The sequence below is a fragment of the Nipponia nippon genome, unplaced genomic scaffold (assembly GCF_047370975.1).
Source record: "Nipponia nippon isolate SJK-2023a ecotype South Korea unplaced genomic scaffold, ASM4737097v1 scaffold_3, whole genome shotgun sequence".
NCBI lineage: Eukaryota > Metazoa > Chordata > Aves > Pelecaniformes > Threskiornithidae > Nipponia > Nipponia nippon.
This window is the reverse complement of record NW_028262347.1, coordinates 118,049,435-118,071,412: the sequence shown is the minus strand read 5'-3', so window position 1 is coordinate 118,071,412 and position 21,978 is coordinate 118,049,435. Positions and strand designations below refer to the sequence as shown.

At 34.6% G+C, this 21,978-nt stretch overlaps 1 protein-coding gene across 3 annotated transcripts in view; it reads right to left on the bottom strand.

Moving 5' to 3' along the window:
• ATRNL1 (attractin like 1) overlaps window positions 1-21,978 on the bottom strand; it is a 528,683-nt gene that overhangs the window by 339,917 nt on the left and 166,788 nt on the right. For all 3 annotated transcript variants that reach the window (XM_087766532.1, XM_087766530.1, XM_009476061.2), the window contains exon 20: window positions 18,323-18,416. In XM_087766532.1, the coding sequence (XP_087622658.1) occupies window positions 18,323-18,416 (94 nt within the window). The remainder of the gene's footprint in view (window positions 1-18,322; window positions 18,417-21,978) is intronic.

Sequence of the window (21,978 nt, the reverse complement as noted above, 5' to 3'; positions counted from 1 at the left end):
CCAATAATTTAGCCAATGGTTTTAATATTGTGAAATATTCAGATTTTTTTTTTTTTAACTGAGAGATAATCTCAAAATTAGTAGTTAGGAGGAAAAATTCAGTTACAATATTTGTCAGTAAAATCTATATGTATTCTGCATTATGACAGTGATTTTTAAAATGATTTAAAATACAGTCCTATCCTTAATTGTTCTCATGTTCCTAAGGTCTTTTTTGTCACTTGTTTTCAGATCGGGTTTCTAATTTATGCAAAAGTAATGCTATAATTTGTAACATGACCTACAAATAAGAAATGTAAAATATTTTAATGTCACTTGAAACACAATTCTGGTGACTGAAATGGACATCATATCAGAAAAACAAAGCACTTGTCAAATTTTTCCATGAATAAGAGAGAGAAATCAACTGAGAGCACAGCGGAGAAATGCACTCTGAGGTGAATGCTCTTTTGGGAAGATCAAAGTGGAAAAAATCCAAAGAATTCACTCTACAATTTTTTTATGTTTGCAGAGCATCCTAATGCATTATAGCAAACATTTCACTCCTGGATCAAATCTAAAGATTTAATTTTAAAATTCTTCAGTAACCATCATGAGACAGGCTTAAAAAATGGCATCTTCTGTACTACAATTTTAAGATTTCCATCTTCTTTCTCTCAGTCTTTTTTTTTTTCCTTTTTGGATTTTTATTTTTAAAGAAAATATAACTGAAATGACCCTGTGATTTCAAAGTTCTTCTTCAAAAGTGGCTTTGGAGAAGTGTCTTAAGCACCATATCATTTTGGAAATGGCAGAATATTTCATAAGCAATCTTGGATTCGTTTATTCATTTACTATCAAGAAGAATGAGCACACATGAAAAGACAAAATGTCAACTTCACATAAGCTACTCATAAGAAATATACAAGAACTACAGTGAAATATTCTGTTTTAAATACAGAAAGTGAAGGTGTTCCTGATTTTATTCCCCAGGAAAGACATGGTTTCCATGTCACTGGGGGCAGGGGAGAAATCAAGACTTCCAAAACCAGGAAGAATCTTACTTTTTGTCAACTCCAGTTGATAAGTAGAACTATGCACCAGAGAAAAAGAATGCACCATATGACCTACTGCCATAACAGAAGGAAATGTTGGTAATCGGGCTTGGATTCTGGAAGAAAGAAGTATAGTTTTCTGTGGAAAGATTAAGGAATATTCGTGACTTCTAGCTATGACTGGAATTTGCAGAAGAAAATACTCACAGAAAATGTGACCTGGTAATTTTCGTTACAGTATGTTAATAGAATGCACAACAACCTACTATATTACGAGCAGGCAGAAAATTAGATACAATATACTATTTAGAAACACATAAAGCTGGATATATCTGGCGTATAGCTCAATATATCCATGATGGAGGCAGAAGATGTATCAGACTAATATTTGGGTTGTACTATTCAATGCTTCTTTTCTGCTTCTAGGCCTGCATTTAACTGGAATAATTTAATCTGAACTTCTGTCACGTTTATAACAAAGCTACGTTAGTCACCATTTCTTTCATTCTTTTTTCCCCAATGAAAGAACTACTGTTTACTGAACATTTACTGTAATTTATTTTAAGGTCAGTACTTAAATGACATCTGTGTTGCAGAAAATTTCATATGATACAAACATGATAAAGACAAGAGACGAGATTTCTAGATTGCAGAAATTAAGTGTCAAAGGTAAAAGCTGAGGACAAGTATAGATTATGCATGGGTTCAAATATTTCAATTAAAAGAATCAACATCCTGTGGCATAACAACTACATCCCAAAACAACCTGCAATGTTATCATAACTTTAACTGCATAGAAATATTTAAGAACATTGAGCAGATGATGAAAAACAGGCAGATAAAATTCTACAAAACCGAGCACAGAGAAAGTTCTAATCAAAGCTTCCAAAGGGTAAATGTCAAACCATTTATTAAATCATGCAGTTAACTATTTTTCAAAACAGCAACTATTTTCCAAAAAAAGCAAGAACAAAAGCAACAAAGTAATGGTATAGGAAAGGTTTCATGAAAGTCAATGACAAAAAGACATGAGCATTAAGAAAAAAAACATAAAGAAGTTTTATCCTTTTTCTACCCCAAAAGTAGGTTTGGAAAATGCATTTGACTTTATACATGTCAGGATGGTTTAAATAAAACAGAAAAAGGTGAAAAAATCCTTAATAACAATTCAACAATAAATGCATTTTCTTTAAAAAAAATATAAGAAAAATAATAATGCAAATCTTTCCCAAAGAACGGATTTACAAAATTCCCATTTCTGACTCTTAGAGGTATTTTACTTTTATGTGGATGGCATTGAACAGCAGTGAAGTTGTTCGTCTGTTTATATGCACTGTTACCTCTTCTTTTATTCATAAATATAGAGGAGGCAATCTTTTTGTTCAACACAAAGGATTGATTTATATATTTTTTCATTTCTTACAATCATCATTTGTCACCTTCAACGTTACCTTACCTCAAAAAACCTTACTTTCACCAAGTCCTGGAAACAACAAATAATAATAAAGAGAAGGAAAATGAATGAATGAAGAGAAGCAAAGTATCAAGAGTGGATGGGAAGAACTTTGTGAACCAGTTTTGTGGAACTCTTCCTGCTATTCTGTACCTGACAATTTACAATTAGCCTCCCAAGAGCAGGAGAAAGTAAAAGTAAACCATATGTTCCCCAATTCACACCAAATCAGGGAAATATCTCCCCTTAAAGTTAAGTAACAAGGTGTTATTGTGTATTTAAATATTTATCTGAATCGGGGCCCAAATTGTGTATTTAAATATTTATATATATATATATATTTATTGTGTATTTAAATATTTATCTGAATCAGGGCCTAAATCTGTGATTAAATCAAGACTATACGTAAGAAAGGATAGAATGACCTAAACAAGAACGGGATTAGAAAGTAATTTTGAAGCATCTGTTAAAAAGTAATTGCTGCCCTTATCTCCTTCTGGATCTTGTAAGAACTCATTTCCAGGCCAAATTTTTTTTTTTTTTAAGTTAAACCTTCTTTATGAAATCTGATTCATTAAATCTCTTTTAGCATATCTGACTGTTCCTTTACCCTTTAATTCTTATCACTTCTCCATGAGCAGCCCAACAACTTTTCTTCCAGGACAGTGTGCTACTTTGGACACGTTTCTTATGTTAGTTTGGCAATCTCACTGCTCTCCCTTTGCCCTCCTGCTCTAATTTAGTATCCCTAAATTTATATTTGCTCTGTGTAACAGGTAGGGAAAGAAAAGTGTTGTGGCAGGTCAAATTTTCAGATCTGATTATAAGTTTGCTTTGATTCTAAATCAGACTCCTCTCGCTATTTAAAACAGCTTTTCTAGCTAAGTATTTACTTTGACTTCTAGTACTTTGCTCTTTTTTTAAATTGCTGAAAAATTGCTTTTCTCGTCATATAAAAATAATAGACGGAGATGGAGAACTAAAGCTGTAAATCAATCCTTCTGAAGTGATAATCTAATAAACCACTCAGGCTTCACTGTGGAAGTTTAGGATATCATTGGGGCTCTTGGATTGATTTATGCCTTTGTAATCAAGCTCCCCAGCCCCATTATCTAGTAACCTAGATAAAGAATACCACTTACATTTCAACACATTCACAAAAAAAAAAAAAAAAAAATAGAGCTCAAAGCATGCAAAGGTTATGCAGCTTAACTTATATTTTATACTTTCTAAAGGTGATTCTTCAGTACAAAAGAAGAAAAGAAGGGGGGACCATTTCTAATATTAAGACATTATTATCTTTTAGCTCGTGAGTACAGATAGGATTGGTCCTATGCTATTTGTTGTTGCTCTATCAGTTTATCATTCCCTGAAAATACCTTGCATATGACAGAGAACTTGCTTTTGGTGTCAAATTTTGTTAGTTTATATTATAAAAGGTAAAATATTACTAATATGTTTCAGTAATACTGTTTATTTTAACTTACTGCCTTTTCATATTTTGCTCATTTTATGTTATTCACATGATAATCCAGGCAAAGAATGAAAAGGCAAAGAAAAAAGGATGTTTATGTAAGTGTACGTGCTTACATATGGTCAGCCTGCAGAATTCATTATCTCAGGTAGTCTATCTCCAGATTTTTAAACAGGAGGGAAAAAAATATTCCTCTTAAACAGATGAATCTGCAGCAAGGAAGATTAACAATATAGGCAATCACATCAGATTTCACCGATCAACTACAGAACAGGACTTTAACCCCATTTCTGAAGCCACATAGTTTTTATAGTCCCCTTTTTTTCTTTATGTTAATTGTTAAACAACAACTCAAATGTCTACTGTTTTCTAAGAAGGTCTTTAAAATGTTGCATGCAGTACCCTTATCTTCCTAACAGAATAAAAAGAATATATCATCTTAATTAGCCCATCATTAATACAGAAGGTAGAGTTACAGAAAGCTTTTTTAGCACTGCCTGTCCTTGGGACATGGGGAAGCATGAGAACATGGGCTCTCCCGCAACAACTGCAGACATAGAGTTGAGATGGAAAGAAGATACAATATGTAGGAAAACCGGCATGACTTCTAGGTGTCTGCACATACCGCTGCAGAAGAATGCAGGTTTGTTGTAACTGGAAGGCTCTCCAAATCGAGGACTCTTTAAGCATGATTTAGCACCATGTAATTGATGTGCTTAGCCTATATAATTATCAGCAGCTTCATGAAAAAAGAAATGAGAAGTAATGCATTTCTCACTCCCATGTCTTAATATCAAAATACATTTCTTAATTCTATCTATGCATAATTTTAATCCTTTATGTGAAAACGTCTTTTAACACTCTCAGCAGCTATTGAAGCAATTTAAAACTAATAACTGGCAACGAAGTGAAACAAAATGTTTTAATTTTAAAACCAGAAATATAACTATTGTGGCTAAATTTTCATCTATATGTAAAGGTATACAATTGACTGAAAGAGAAAACAGAAAATGAAAACAGCAGAAAACATGCATATTACTTCTATGAGAAACCATAAGAGGAGAAGAAAAACAATCTTTCCATCACCAGGAGATTTCTAACAAATAGTGTCACCAGTACCCATCTGACCTAGCATTTCCTTATTGCTGTATAAAATCTGTTTTTTCTTCCCCTTTCTTAGTGAATGAAATGAATAAATATCACAAGCCAAAGCTGACAGATATATCTATCAGCAGGGTTTTCATCACAATGTAGCTTCATTTATTTTACTTATTTACAAGATTTTGAAAATAGATTTAAAAATAAAAATAGGACATGGTATTTTGTGCAAGTTGAGTACTGAGCAGTCCATATCAAGCAGCATAAAGAGACACTATTTTAATTTCAAACTTAGCTATGAGCTGATAGCTTAGAGAGAGCTATGAGCTATCACACTGGTATTTTCCCACTGCTACCTATATACTTGTATGAGCTTAATGACAAATTGATTAAACCAGATGTTTATTTCAACTCTAACCCTTGTACCAATTACTAATTACCATACTAATGGCTTATCAGATGTAAATTATAAGCCCAGATCTACACTGCACAATGGATAATATTTTATTGAGGGTTAAGATCTGAGAATATTGAAGCAATTTTCAAAGCTTTGAAAAGTCCCAAGCACTGTAGATCTATTAAGAAGAAATTCAGATTCCCAGAATCTATTTTATTAAATTCACAATTCATTTCATTTAAAAGAATCAAATGTCTGGATTACTATGCACATTAAACTTGTACACTGAAAATAAGGAAAATGTGGATGTTCAAGACAGGTCTACCTTAGAAAACTGTTTTCCCTTGAAATAAACACTTTTATACAGATCCCTTCTCATTTCATAAGACAAAACAGTAGGCCTGAGCAAATATTTATCATCAATATACTCTTTCTGCTTTAAATATTTCGATATTCAATACAGATTAATTCATGCAAATCACGACTGAACTAGGTATAGAAGTATATCCACTGCAATGCATTGACTTGGATAGCACAAGCCCTGACAACAGACACACAAAGGCAGTCCCTTGAGCCTTTGCCCAATCCTGGTCAAAATTATGTGATCAATTTGCTGGATGAAGTAGCATCAGCAACACAACAACTTTAAAGCTACCAAATGCTTACTCTAATATTACAAAACTGTTTTCAACAGAGAACAACTCTATAATAGCTAATATTTTCAGTTACCTGTCAATTAATGAAAACAGTATCACCTTCAAATCGTTCAACCTGATGTTTTTTTAAAATGGCAAACATAATACAGATTCTATTGAAAAATATTATTTTCATTGTAAATGCTCCTTAAACACATTCTCTGCCCAGCTTAAAAAGGAAAACCTGGAGCATATAAGAGGTGTGTGTTACATCAGTTATGCTTAGTGAAGAAATATATGTTGTGATGGTTAAATCCCAACTCACCTCACATTAGGTATATATTCTGAATTTTCCACATACTGAAATAGTAAGGGAAATAGTTATTTTGACAGGCAATATCCTAATGTTTTTATTTTATTTGTAAAAAGGTCTGATAGTTCAAGAGACAAGTTTACTGAAGTAATTCCTACATATACTTCCTACTGGATATAATTATAAAGCTATTTTATAGTTAGAACTAAATCAATTTTAATAAAGTTCAGACTACATTTAATCAAGTATCTCAGATAGAAAATTACGGATATTAACAATATATAGATGTACTAAGTATAGAACAGGTCAAATAATTGCTTACTCATTTCTATTTAAAAGGATTTTTCTTTAAATTAAAAAAAAAAACAACTATTTTCAGTCATTTAAAAAGCATAAGTACTATTCATCATTTACTGGGAATTGATGCTTTGTGCCTCAGTGAATGTTGCCATTTCAGGAAGAAATAGCCTTATTTAAAAAAAAAAAAAAAAAAAAAAAACAACCCCCACACACACAAAAGGTGTTTTGGGGGACATCCAATACTATTTAATAAGCTCACTGTAGAATCTTCCCTGTCACAAACCTCAAAAAAAAGTCAGAATTTACATGAACATGCAAAATTAACTATGTGAAGAAACAGCTGGGGTTCCTTTGAAATCATCTAATTTTTATAGATCAGTTTCAAATTAGAAGAAACCACGTCATCTTTGTCAAAACTCAATATACCTGTGGCCTACAATAATTTTTACTTGTTTTGCTCACAACTGGAGTTCTGTTACAGAGTATTGGAAGTCTAACAGTACATAATGAAATACCAGTTCTGCATATTGAAATCAATGGCTGTCTTTAAATTATAATGCTTTTTACAATATAACTCTATTTTCTTCAAACTTCAGCCATCCAAACCTCATTTCTGTTGATAAACATTTAATGAAAATGGATCAATTCTCCTTTTCCTCTAATAAAATACTGTAAAAATATCTTGCTAACTCCCCAATACAGTGCTACCATGAATGATTCAGAGGAAATAATTTCATAAAGGTTTTTTACTAGAATATTTTTAAGCGATTCTACCAGAAAATGTTAAGTATCTATTTTATCCGCGGTAGAAACCACCGGAGAAAAGTGAAGCTGTACAAAGAAGATCATAAACAATTAATGCATCTCCAGCTGTAGTAATCAAAATAGTCTATCAGCATCTGCTACTTAACATCTCCTGTTGGTGCCCATTTGTAAGTAACGAGCAGTTGCACTGCACTGGGGCAAGAAGCAGCTGGTTAATCCAAAGCGCTTGCGGGGGGCAACAAGCCAACAAGGCCAACAACAGCAGGACATCTTGGGACCGAGCTGCACGCCCAGCACAACATCTCATCTTGCAATGGAGAAGTGGGATTCCTGGGAATTCAAGGGAGGGGGAAGGTTTCTTGGAAATATTCACAAAGCTTTCACTCCCCGTCAGGCGAGCAGTATGTGCTTAACAACGCTTTGCCACATGAATATGTGGGTGTATGGCTCCTAGAATCTGACAGCCATTCTGCCTTGTCTCCTGATTGGCAGCTTCTTGTTGCTGTCATCATTGTCACCATCCAGTATCATTCTAAGTATTTTCTTCAGTCACAATTTTGAAAATTTTGATTGATTTATCTTACCCTAAATTGAAAACTAACAAAAAAACCCTGCTTGTTTATGAAACAGCTGAAAACTCATGACTTTACACATCCAAAACTGTTTTGGGTTTTTTTGGGTTTGTTTTGTTTTGTTTTGTTTTTGTTTGGTTGGTTGTTTTTTTTTAATACAGTTTTGATTATGGTGACAATATTGCTGTAAGCCCTTCTTTTGCCTTATTTCCCTTTTTCTCTCCTCTCCCTTCAACTGACAAACTGCATTTGTCTAAAATGCTGATATGGACTATGAGCAACAGCAAGGATGGGGGGATTTCAGGAAACTCTTTGGCTCTCCTCCTTGGCTCTTTTGACCAATAATGATGCATAAAATTTTGATAAACCATTTCTAAGGCTGATCTGTACCTCATATACTAGCCAAGATCTCCTTAGGAAGACCAAAATATTAAAAACACTCTGATAGTACTGATTTCTCAAAAGCATACATATACCAAAGCTGACCAGTGTTTGTATTTCATGAAGACAAAAATAATAACGTATGTCAAATTCTTTGTTCTAGAGAAAGGGTCCCTGAAAAACTCTACTAGCAATATTTGTTTTCTGGAAGATGCTCACCCTGAAAATATTTTGTCCTCCATAAAGTTTTGCAGGAGTGTTTATTCTTAAATCTATGAAAAAAAATTCTCCTTAAATATTTCACTTCCACAAAGGAAATATCACTTTCCTCCCTTCTGCTCCATAGTTAATTGTGCAAAGCTGACTCTGGTAGCAGCAGTCGGCAATAATAATAGTGATGCAGAGGGTTGCTACTGTAACATAGCATACACTGAATTTAATCAGTTACCATATGGCAGTATATACTAGAATTTTTAAAAAGATCTCCCTCAAATATCTGGTTTTGTCAGTCACAACTCAGCTGAAGGTTTTTTTTCTGATGACAGCAGGATGCATAGCCAGAAAAGCCATCAATTACTTTCTTTTCCTTCTATAAAGAGAACCCCTTATCTTTAACCAAAGCAGTAGGAAGGCCCAAACAACTTCATGCTCCAGTGGAAATCTGTGTTATTTTTTCTCCCCTGCCTGCAGCAAATATTCTAACTTTTGAAAATTGAAGTGGGGTTTTGGGTTAGGAAGAGATGGAGGATTGAGCATTGTCATCTTTGAGATTTAGAAAAAAATAAGCTATCTTTTTAACTCTTAAAAAACAATCTGCAGGAGTTATTTTTTTTGGCGTAAAGTCTGTAAAGAAAGATTTAACAGGCTTCAAAGAGGGACAACTACCTAGGGAGAAGACCCCAACTTCACTGTCTCCTTAAGATGGATGCAATGGAACAAAAAAAAAAAACCATCAAAACTGAATGGATCGGAGCCCAAATCAACAGACACACATATGTGCTGTAACACACCTTATCGCACCACCAAATTGTTAGATGCCCAGTTGCTTGAGTAGAATTCCCAAACCCAGAACAACTACCATAACTGCCTGCACAGCAAACAGGTGGCAGTTAGGTGCCTAGGGACAACACAGTTGGAGAGTTTCTTAGCTACCCTGCTTGCCTAGATGCGTTTCGTATGACAGAGTTACAGATCAGAACCATTTACTGGACTTAGGCGTGTATACAGTTTCTCTAGACAGAAATAGCTGGATCAGAATATTCATCAGGCAGGTGTGTGACATACAGGACATCAGGTGGACAAGCTGTTGCTATCTGAAAAAGAGCTGGAATCTGATAGCGAGTATAGTGAATAGTGAATACTGAAGAGGTAAAAAGGTTAGGTCAGGCACACAGTGCCTGGCTCTACTGAGGCACAGAAGTTCATTAATAAGGAGTAATAAAAAGTACTCTACTAGAGTAATTCACAGCTGTTATTCTATACATGACAATTTATGATCTGTGAGATTTATTATGGCTCCTGTGAACAATGACAGTTTATAATCCAACCACAGCAGCATGGAAAGAACAGAATAATTATATTAATGGTTAACAGAGTTAGTGATCATGATACTCAAAGTGGATGTATTTATGATTTGTGGGGACCCCAGCATCTTATTTGGACAGAAAGAATAGACTATGGGGGTATTTGGTTCATGCAGATTAGGAGAGACAACTGGCTGGTAGTATTGCATGTTGAAAAGAAGCTGGTCTCCACTGTCAGCAGCGTCCTACAAGTTTTTTCTGGAATCTGAACCACGCTTTATGTTGGCTGTCTTACAAGAAATGCTCCTGTCTCCTTTTATATCTTCTTAAAGAAGGAGTGCCAAGAAATGGTATAACGCCACGCACCTCTCCCACTGGGCTAGTTGCTTTATAAGAAGAGTCATTCATACTATTTTTGGCTTATGTTACTTTTCATAAGTCTTAGCCTTGCTAGCTCTTAACTGCAGTTCTAGTCCCGGCCACAGAGAAGCATTCCCAGGTGCCTTCATTGCACACCCTAAAGGATGCAATGCAGCACAGCCCCAACATCATTTTCAATAGCTTGAACTGGGGAAAAAAAAAAAAAAACAAACCTAAAATTTTAAGTCTGTGCAACCTATTGTGACCCTGTCTGAGATTAAGGTGCAGATATGTGCAATTCTGTTTTAAAGTTAGCCCTAGGCAAGATGTAAAGCCAGCCCAAGCCACAGGGCCCTTCGCCCCCTCCTTAGCTGTACAGGAACAGCCTCAAAACCTCCCAAATGCTTTCTAAAAACAAGCACAGAAGCTAAGGTCACAACTTTGCTGGATAACAAAAAATCAGACTCAATAGTAAAGAAGTTTCATGGCAGTCATAACCTCCCTTCCTCTCCTCTCCCCAGTAACTCTTCCATGTGGTACAGGCTGTCCCTGTTTCTCTTTTTTCTGTATGAGAGTAACCATTACAATCGCTCCCCCTCCTAAATTCATCCCAGTCCAGACTCCATACATACCTAATTAAAGGCAGAATTGTCTTCAGCTTATATTTAGCTTTAAATCTTTATGGGTCTATTTGAGACCTAAAGAACATGCAAACTTGTGTATTCTTGTCAGCTGTACTACTCTATTATAATAAAAATAATACGTAGAAGCATTACCTTACCTATACATCCTTAGACAACAGGGACTACAGCAACACTTAGCACTAAAAATTACTAGCACTTCTTATAAAAGGGGTTTGCTTCATAACAGATGTGTCCTGAGGACTGGAATTCCAAACAGGTCTCACTGGCACATCATCTGTGAAAGACTTAGGCAGCCTGCCCTCTTCCACCGCTTTACTGATATATCCTGCACTAAGCAAAACAGATTATTCAAATGCCAATCACTGAATGGCATGGCCATGGCACAGGAGGAACAATTTTTAAAAACTAGGTATTTTGAAAGAAAATCCAGCACCCTATATTTTTCAAATGGGAAATAAAAAAGATTACTTAATTAAATCTATATCCAGCATGAATACTAAAACAAACCAGTTGGGCACAAGAGACAGGTACACTGCTTGCATTCCTATTTTACAGCCAGGAAAGTTGTAAAGAAAGTCTGTTTTGCAGTTTGTATTTTTGGACGTAGACTGGAGAGGAAATAATGAATATAAAAACCTTAGAGAAAAACTGAAGCCCAGTGGTGAGTAGATTCTGCTCTGTTGAGCCTGCCAAACCAAAGGACTTACTTATATATGTGCATACAGTCAGTTATGGAAGAGCCTAACTTAGAAGCCAAGAGCAAAATTACTTTATTCTCATAAAAGAGAAACCCTCACGCCCAAACTGTTCCCATTTTCCAGACAATTAGTACTGAACTCAGAAAGATAAAAGGTCTATTTCATCAGAACGGAACACCTAAGAAAATTACATGTACCATTTTTAATTCAGCTCTTGGCAAGAGACACCTTGCTAACATAACCAGTTTTACATTGCAATATCAATATTGCAGTGTTCTCCAGATTTAACACATTCACAACTGACCGACAATAAAGTACCAATGTACAAAGCTCTTGGCTAAGTGCTGGCAGCTGCTCCCTTAGCCACTAGCTCCTTCTCATTTCTTCACTGAGAACATTGCCTTCCAGGAACAATACAGGGCATTCAAACTCCACTTCTTCTCTATTTTTACCAAGTGGGGCAACTTCCTGAACAAAATGTAATGTTTGCAATGTAACAATGCTTATGAAAAGTGTTGTTTCACATTTACAGAGAGCCTGCAACTCTGAAAGATCCCAGAGAGCCTCATGAACTTTACATATCATATACTGAATATGTTGAAGAAGAGCAAGTGAGCCTACTGCAGCACAAAAAAACAAAACAAAACAAAAAACAACAAAAAAACCACAACAAAAAGGCTGATAGAGACATACAATACTGCCAAAACCCATTTAAAAAAAAATACTGCACAAGGCCTATTCCAAATCACAAACTTTATTTTTCTTCAAATTTTAGATTAAAAACTCTCTCAAATGTTTTAACTTCCTGATATTTGCATTCTGAGTGTTTAAGCCATTAGAGTGCATTTGGGTCATGTTCTGAAGCTTTGATATTAGACATAGTGTTTAAATGAAAGCTGCAATTTAAGCAAAAATGATTGATGCCAGAAACATGAATTAAAGAAAAAAAAGAAGTATCTCAATTCCTTGATAGATCTGGCAATGATTACTACATGGAGAGCAAAAAATTAGTACATTTAAAACATGTATTTAATGTTGAAGTTGGAGTTTTATTTTGTTGTTCTCCTTAGCAACCTAACGATCTAGCTCTTGGAGAACTAGCTGAGGGCTTGAACCTGTCCTTACAGAAGCAAGCTAAAATTTTCAGGCAGTTAAATAAGAACAGAGGTAGTCACTAAATCCACCTAGATCTACATGCCAGATTTTGCTGGAATTCTCCTTGAAGCATCATAGCCAATGGAGTAACCTGCATAGGTACATCAAAATTTTCTCTTAAATGGAAAACTTGAGGGCTGGACTCAGCATGAATAAGGAGAAAACACCTCATGTCAAACACAACCAAATATGTAAAACTAATGGTGGAATATGACCAAAAAAAGGGAAAAAAATCTTGGGGAAAGAAAAGAAAAAATTAAAATACAGTTTCCTCTAGTATTTTAAAACATTAAATATTATACTTTTAACTTCAGTTTAAAAAAGCACAGCTCACCATAGTAACTAGTATTAAACAGATTCTAACCTCTATCAGGAAAAGTAAGTTCTTCAATAGAAGAAGCTTTTTTATTAAACTTCAGCAACTAGAATCTCCCTGGGTTGTTTTTGTTTGCTTGTTTGGGTTTTTTGTGTGTGTGTGTGTGTGTGTGTCTTTGATAAAGGAAGTTCTAATAAAGTGAATTTGTTATATGATTGCTGTCAATTTTTCCCCTACTGGAAAGCAGAAAGCAGAGCTCTGAGAGGAAACAACGGGGAACAGATTTACTCTGCTATCAGCAAATAAAGCTGCAGTGACATCAATACAATGGCGAATTTGAGTCATAACCCAATGTATTTGTACCTGCCTTTCCATCTGGTAAGAGGAATTATACCATTCTGTGAAGGGGAATTACACAGAAGAGGACAGCTGGATATTTTTAAATCTTATTCTTACGTAAATCAGACTATCAATAAGTGCTTATTATTTATGCACAGATCCTTACATTATTAAATACATTTTTAAAGCTTGCATACAGTGAAGATTTTACCAAATAAACAGGGTATATTTTTATAAATAAAATAGTATTTCTTTCACCTCTTCAGAAGAAATAACAGTATGACTAAAAAATGAATAGTCTGAATATTTATTAGAATGAAAATGAGCAAAGTATTACTTTTTCATTCCAGAATACTCTGGATCTACACATTTTACACTCTTAAGTTTATCCTTCTTACAACTACATAAAAGATACTATGAAATATGATATTAAAAATAAGGGGGTTTTTTCAAATTTTTTTTTTCCACCTAGCAGTTCTTCATTACAGAAATCTTGAAGGCTATTTTTTGCACAGTTCTTACGACAGTTTTCTGGTAGTTCTTTTGTTACGCACCACAGCAGACGTTCTCAACATTTTAATGTTTCCCAGTTAGGTAAAATAATTATTATTCTGATCTATGCCTGGGAACTTAAGATACACTAAAATGGTATCTAACCTGCTCATCATTCAAAGATACAGTTTCAATACCAAGAGGACAGGTCCAATAGCCTAAAATCTGCCACAGCAGAAAGTACTTAACAAGAGATTGATTTCCTTCCCCCAAAACTACAGCAGTGGCTGTAACTGGGAAGTACAGTGCAATAAATGTTACAGTACGTCCAGTAAAAACTGACAATTTGAAAAATTCACTATGAAACCGTATTTCCACCAAGCACTTGTAACCCTGTAACCTTTCCAGATGCTCATAACATATCCAGATTTACACAGACTTACAAGGGATAACAAAAGCTACAGACACATCTCCAGGTGAAGGCTGTCTCTTGGAAGAGCTCAGACATACTGAAACTTCTCCAAGAATGATTTAACTACTCAGTTAATTCTATAATTTTCATATTTTTCTTCCTTACATCCAGTAAAAGTTCTCTCATTTAATATCAAAATTTGCATTTTGAAACATCCCCTTAGCATACTCCTTACATTTCCATAGGCCTATTCCTGAAAAGTTACTTGTGTATATAATCCTGCATATGGATGCACAGAAACCTATGGAAATTTTAAAACCTCTGTAGACAAAATTCTATGAGGAAATAAAATGAGCACCTAGCAAATGAAATATTACATAAAAATAAATAAAATTATTTTAAAATAATAGTTTTCACCTAAAAATATGTTTTAAGTTAATATTATTTTCCTGTTATTATCAATGGCACATTTCATTATTAAAATTAAGGAAAAAAAGAATCTAAGTATTTTTATTTGTATCTGTTTTTATTGTTTTACAGTCTAGTTACTTTGAATAATCAAACCATTCTAATCAGTTCCTCCTGATTAGGAGAGTATTACAGGTTTTTACCAACTGAAACTACCTACTTAAAGGTAGCAAAAATATTTCTTTTTGGAAAAAATATTATCATGTGTCATTAAAGAAACCTTGTAAAACAGAATGTAAATGTATGCTCAAAGCTGCTTTAGAACACTAATTTTTATTTAAACTGCCACTGTGTTTCTTGCTATCCAACAGCACAACTTAGAAATTAATATAACCGAGAGATGGGTATGCTAAAAAAAAATATAAATAGATAAAAAAGAAGAAAATAATAAAGAAGATCCTTCATAAAACCACAAATAACTTGCTGTTCTTAAACTAGGGAGGGAAAGAGGAAAAAAAAAAAAGGGGTTGTAAAGTTTCCTTGATTTCCTAAAAACTCTGCCCCCAAGGCATGGTGTGTACTGCACATGACGAGCAGATATAAAAGCATCAGAGGGAAGGAGGAAGAGATGGAGGGAGGGAGAGGGAGAGATAACATACAACCCTGCAGCTATGACTTTCTAATCAATAGGATTCTTGACAGGAATATAAATCTAACTTTCACACCGAACAGTTTGGAATTTTCACAGAAACCCTTATTTTAGAAATCACAGGGTTATAGGTTTGCTGCTGAGATTGCACAACAGCCTCTCTAACAAGTGGAGAAAAAACAACTTTTATCCAGAGCTATGGAGAACAGTATTCACACTTTGAATCAAGTTCCAGATGATTTATGCAGAATATAATAAAGTAATAAATACAAGTAAAGCATTCAGCTGATTTAAAATAATCCTTATCTTCTAGATAACTACTGTGTATGTATTTTGACAATATAATCTGATACTTTAAAAACAGGTTTTGAGTGTAAGGATAATTTTTACAGAGAAAATACTTTTCTATTTTTTTAAACATACTATGAATCTGATCAAGTTCACGTTCTTCATATGAAGTCTACAAATCAGATCGCAGTACGGGACTGGATTCAGTGACTCAGGAGTGACCTATTTTTTATGTTCTTATCTACTGATGTTCTAAGGGAAATAATTAAGAAACAACATTGGACTGAAACTTCCATACATGAATGGCTCACTCTTCCAAACCAAGCATCAGAGTGAAATGACAAATCCTAAGCGTATCATCTGATGACATGTACTAAAACTCTAAATCTGTAGTTATCGGCTTTCCTCAGGATATCCAGTGATCTTAACAATGAGTCTCTAGTACTGAAATTTTACCCTAGATAGTCTCCTAATATGTTCGAAGTGTCTATAACTGGAACTGGTCTCTTTCTACTTGTGCTGTTATAAACTAGATAGTCTACATAGCGGGTTTTTTTAATTATTTTTTTAAAGAACGGAGTTAGGAAAGGACTTAAGAGGAAAAATTCAATTTTTATGCTAATATTTGTGTCTATGAACCCAGTAGATGTGAAGCTCACAATCTGAAATGTGATCACAGCCAAAAACAATTTGAAAATGGCTGCTCTGCAGTTTATCTTATCCAAAAGAAAGTATTTGGAATACCAAACACTTTAACACCACAGCTTGCCCTGGATAAGTCTCTGGTCTATGTAAGAATCTAGGAAGGGGAATGTATTACATGTGACAAAACCAGGGATTTTCAGTTTGAAATTGCAATTTTATGTTTACTCTCGAAAAGTCAAAATTCAAATCTCTGTTTCCTCTGTTTTGTGGAATTGCTGCAACTCTTGACAAGGACAGGAAAATCCACCACCAGAACCACGTTTTCTCTTCTAGTTCAGTACATGAGATAAAAGAACCTTTTATGACAGACAAACTCAAGACAGCAGACTGATAACAGCTGAGCAGCACAACTGACTATACGAGACAGAAGTTCCAAATCAGAGCAGAGAAAACGATGATGAAACGGACACAAGAGAAAGGGAAAGCAATAGCAAAATAGGTATGTGAAATACAGACCGGGGAAAAGGTCTATAAAGAGTGCCTTAGGCTGAATGGTAGTTGGCAGAGGACTGGAGCTACAAGCAAAGAACCTGTTTCCTATAGTTTGAGTGTTACGATGCACAGAGGAGTAGATTTTCTTTTTTTTTTTTTTTCATTCTTTGTAAATAGGTAGAATGGCATCAACATATGTCCATGCTGCACAGTGGCAATCAAATCACTCATTAACATCTACAACTGATTAAGTGTTTGGACACAAAAAGGAAAAAGTAACTTCTCAGTGAAGACTTAATTCAGAGTTTAAAGATATTATCAGTCTTCAGCTTTCATCATAACAAAAATCCATCATTTAGTCCTAATCTTGGTTTCCCATCTCATCCTGAGAGTCTACAATTGGCTAGACAAAAAGTCCCAGAGGTATGACTGAAGCAGTAACCTGCCAGCATAGCTCTTTCTCACGAATACACACATCGCCTCTGCAACAGATATTTTTGTTTCTTGACTATTTATCAAGCAAAGCATTAAGAGTAGGATTCAAGCCAGTTCATTAAGCATATCAAATATGAATCCACAAATCCAGTGAAAGAATATGCCTCGTGGCAGGCAGAACATAACCTTCTGGCACCTCTCCCTGCTGAAGAGGAATAAGCTGTATTTACGCCTTTTTCCCAGTTCAACCGACACTGCTAAGACAATTTTGGGGCCAGCTACTATTTAAAATAACTATAATAGTGAAAGGAATAACGTTGCTATTGGATAATGCAGTGTACAGGATAGAATGAACCAAGAGAAACACTTTTAAATATAAGGCTATTCATCGTTAACTTTAATGTGTTATTTCTCCTACTTGACAAGTTACTCCACTTCAGTTGTTCCTTGTTCTTAGCTCCACTAGTTATGCTCTATCTGAAGTTGCAAGCTCTTCCTCTAAACAAACACAATAAGCTGTTCTAGTACAAAACAAGATACACTAATTGTACTTTCCATGACAGGTCTACACATTCCTCTCTTCTACATTTAGTGATATGGAAAAATGTCTAAAACACTGTGCACCTTCATATGTTTCCAAAATTCTAAAAATCTAATCACTGTAGACTCTGATCAAGGTATGTGATAAATGTACTGAATATAATCACCAATTTCGCAGATGTTTTTTACTTGGAATAATTTTTAAAAAATCCTAAAAAAAGGAAGACAATTACAGGCAATTCTCCAGTTACTACTTTTTACAGGATATTTTTTAAACCTGCAAAATATTACTAATATTACTAATATTTGTGATGTAATTCTTTAACAAAAGACTAAGTAATATTGAAATTTCCCAAGAAATGTAAGGAACGCTAGATTAATCACTAAAACATTGTCAGGTCAATCACAAAATCCAAAAACAAAATAAACCCCCAAAAAAGGAAAAATGTGATTATACACTAGGCATGAATTGCAATACACAATTGTACATTTAATTGTACTCACAGTTGACACTGGTCTCCTTTGATTCCCTTAGTTGTGCAGAAACATTTTCCTGTTTGCATGTGACAAATATTTGCATGTCCACTGCATGTGCAAGCTGTAAAATCAAAAAGGAAAAGTGAGATTTCTTCACCCATATCTTACTTTATAACCAAAGGAATTTTCATGGATACTTCATCCTAAACACATTTCCTACAAGCTGTATTAATAATAAAATATATTACTACTTCAATTATAAACTTATTTGAAGAACATTTCTCTAGCACATCATTTGGTTTATTTTCTGTACAGTTAAGAACTATGCATGTGGCATTAGGGGCTCTCCCTCACACCTTAAATAACAGCAGTTTGAGAATAGCCATTAAAGTCTACCATTTCAATGCTCAATACAAAAAATTATTAACGTACATCTTCTCTATAAAGTTGAAATCCTGACCAACAGCAAAAGCAATGGCAAAATTCCATTAGTTTCAAATGTCTAATTAAAGGAAGTATTGTTACAGATGTTTGGTAAAATGTCTAATATAATTGGAACTCTTGCTTTTGACAAAAGTGAACAAAAAGAAAGTATTGAAACCATTTGAACAAAGGTAGAGTTAATACTACAATTATGGGCCCCAACAAGAATATTCTAGAAGCAAAAACCAGGCACCTTTAAAAGCTCCTGAAACTTGAACTGGAGGAGAATCACAGAAACATCATCATCATTCCACTCCTTTTTGAACTCAGAAGCTATAGTAAATCTCTCCACTGCCACTCTTGCTGCCTGATTGATTCTCATCTCAAAACAAACCTTCTTGTCCTCAATTCTAGAGCTTCTTTTTGCTTTTCCTTCCCATGTTTATACAAATTACTATCTTGTTTAGGCAGTCCTCCCTCTTTTCTAACCAAGCGTACAAAACTTAATAACCTCCCTCTGGTAAACGTGTCAATAAGATCCCACATCCTACTGGAATAATTACCTGCTAATATTCACACTACATTTGAAGTCTTTCTTTAATACAAAGTAACTCTGAGGCTACCTTGATGATCATATTATGCTTTCATTGAAGTTTTAATTACGACTAATATAAAAGATTTAATATGTGGGCTCCTGCTTGGGAACAGATATGATACTAAGTGGTGACCTGCATATAAGAATAGTTTATTTTCCACTTTATAATCCTAATATTGAATTTCTATCAGAGGGATTGAGTTTCAATGTTCCTATTCTACTGATGAGGAATAACACACAATGAATACCATACACACTCTAACCTCTCTGCCCCAGCCTAAGACAAATAGGGAAAAAGGTAATATAACAGCCAGGAATTAAACCTAAGATATCATTGACAGAATATTTCAATGTCAGGAATTCTATGGTTTGTTCAGCCTTCAGAACTTGTTAAATAGCCAGCTGAAGTTGAAGGAGCAATTCTTACTAAAAAGGTACTAGAGATTCAAACTATCTGCAAGAAACACATACCAGAATTTTCTATGCAGCATATAGTGATGCATGACGTTTTTCATACTACAGCTTCTAACAACATTTCTGAAAAACACCTACAGTTACCACGGAGTGCTAAATTTTGTCATTTTCCTATGATCTTGACAATCTACAATAAACGTTCATTGAAGTGCTGCTACGATATAATCAGTTATGCTTTCCTAAATCCATTCATGTTTTCCCCTCTATATTTGTGGAATGGTTATTTAGGCACTTTACGCTGGAAAAGCCTCTTCTCAAAGTTAATTTTAATTGTGTGAATCTTTGCTGTGCTTTCAGTGAAAAACAAAGAAATATATTCTTAACAGCTTATTCTGCTTACGGTTTATTGTTCTTAACAGTGAAGGAGATAAAAGGCTGAATTGCAAATCATATTCCAAAAGCTGTCAATATATTGACAAATACAGGAGCCGTTGCCAACCAACCTTAATTGATTACTCCCATAGTTATTGCTCACTTAATAGGAAGTAGATCACAAATGTGAAAATGGAACTGCCTCTACTTGAGTAGCTTTTATTTAGCAAAAGTATTTAAACACTAAGTTATAAAAACCTTTGGGACTCTATGCATCTTTATCACCTTCTTGAAGAAAAAGAAAAGGGGGGGGGGGGCGGGGGGACTAAAATGGATTATACAGTAAAAGTAACAGATGTAGCCATATGAGACTTTGTGGAAGAGCAAAACCATGTGCTTTGGCAGCTCATACATGACTTGTATACCCAGTCCATGGAATTACTGATAAATCAAACTTTTCAGCACCATTTATCCCCCGGGACATCTAAATCAAATCAGCACTTACATAGTGCACTTCAGTGTACTACATGCTCACTCACACAGCAATCCACAGATGAACTCCTCTCCAAACAGCCAGGTAGCTCCTTCCATTTAAACTGCATCATGTTTTAGTCACTGCACTCTGTCTTTGGAGTCTCCTGGATTTATACTGGAGAATTGTTAAATAACATAAACATCTGATGGAATTTCTTTTCCCATGGACTCATGTCTAAATTTTGACCTGTGTGTATTCATAGCGCACACAAATAAAGGATGCATTCATAGTTTGGTCTCTCTCACCAAAACCACCAACATGGCTGCTCTACCTCACCTGCATTTTCATGCCACATATGAAGCTTTCTAGTGCTAAGATCAGTATGGTTGGAAAAGCAGAAGAAAGAAGTTCAGAAGACTCAGAACCTTGTATTCTGGATTCCTTGTCAATGAAAAAGCTAGTTCTGACAAGCCCAGCAGCTAATTTTCTTCTATTAAAAGATGAAGAGAAATTACTCTTATTGATCAATTTTATTTAACAGCAGTGAATGCATATTTTAATTAATCTCAGGCTTGTAAATCTGTGATGAAAAATAGATTCCTACCAATCTGTGGACCTCTATGTGGGGAGTGACTCAAAAAACCAAAATACATATAAACCATCTCTGCTGTTACTGAAGCAAATGTGAATATATGTTATCAAACAAATGCAACAGCAGAAGCAGGATGATATTATAATACTTTCAGTGGAAAAAATTTTAGATGCCATTATCTTTGTGCCTCACTGCAGGTTTTTTCCATTGGCCTACTTCCGAATAATGCAAAAGAAATTACGAGCTGTGAATATGAAGTATGTTTACTAACTAATAAACTGCAACCTAAAGCTACATTTGATTTCAAAGTAACAGAAGATTTTCATACTCCTCTTTCCATATTTTCTTTAATATTTTTCTACTTGGTTTTCTCTTCTTAACCATTCTCAGTGAATGCTTTCTTTCCTGATAGTACTTTAAGTCACCAGTTAAGACTGTAGCTACAGTAGTATCTTTCACAGTCTAATGCTAGTAGAAATATGCCAAAACGTGGAATCAGTTTTTAAAGCATATTTTGTACCAATCACTCTCAGCTGGTAGAAGTCAGCAGAAGAGATGCAATTTACATTTTCCATGTCTTTTTTAGGTCCCACCCCTCTCCACACCCATGAATTTGTTTTCAAGGAGTGAGGCTTAACATCCAGCAGCAGCAGCTGCAGCTAAAACCTCTATTAAGTAACTTTTTTTTCTTCCAAAAAAGGACAGTTATCATCTTTAATGTTGATCTAAAGAAATGCTTAACATGATTTTTCTTTGTAAGAACTCCCTAAACCTGAAGGAAAAGGAAATAAGAGTTAAGAGTTAAAACGAAA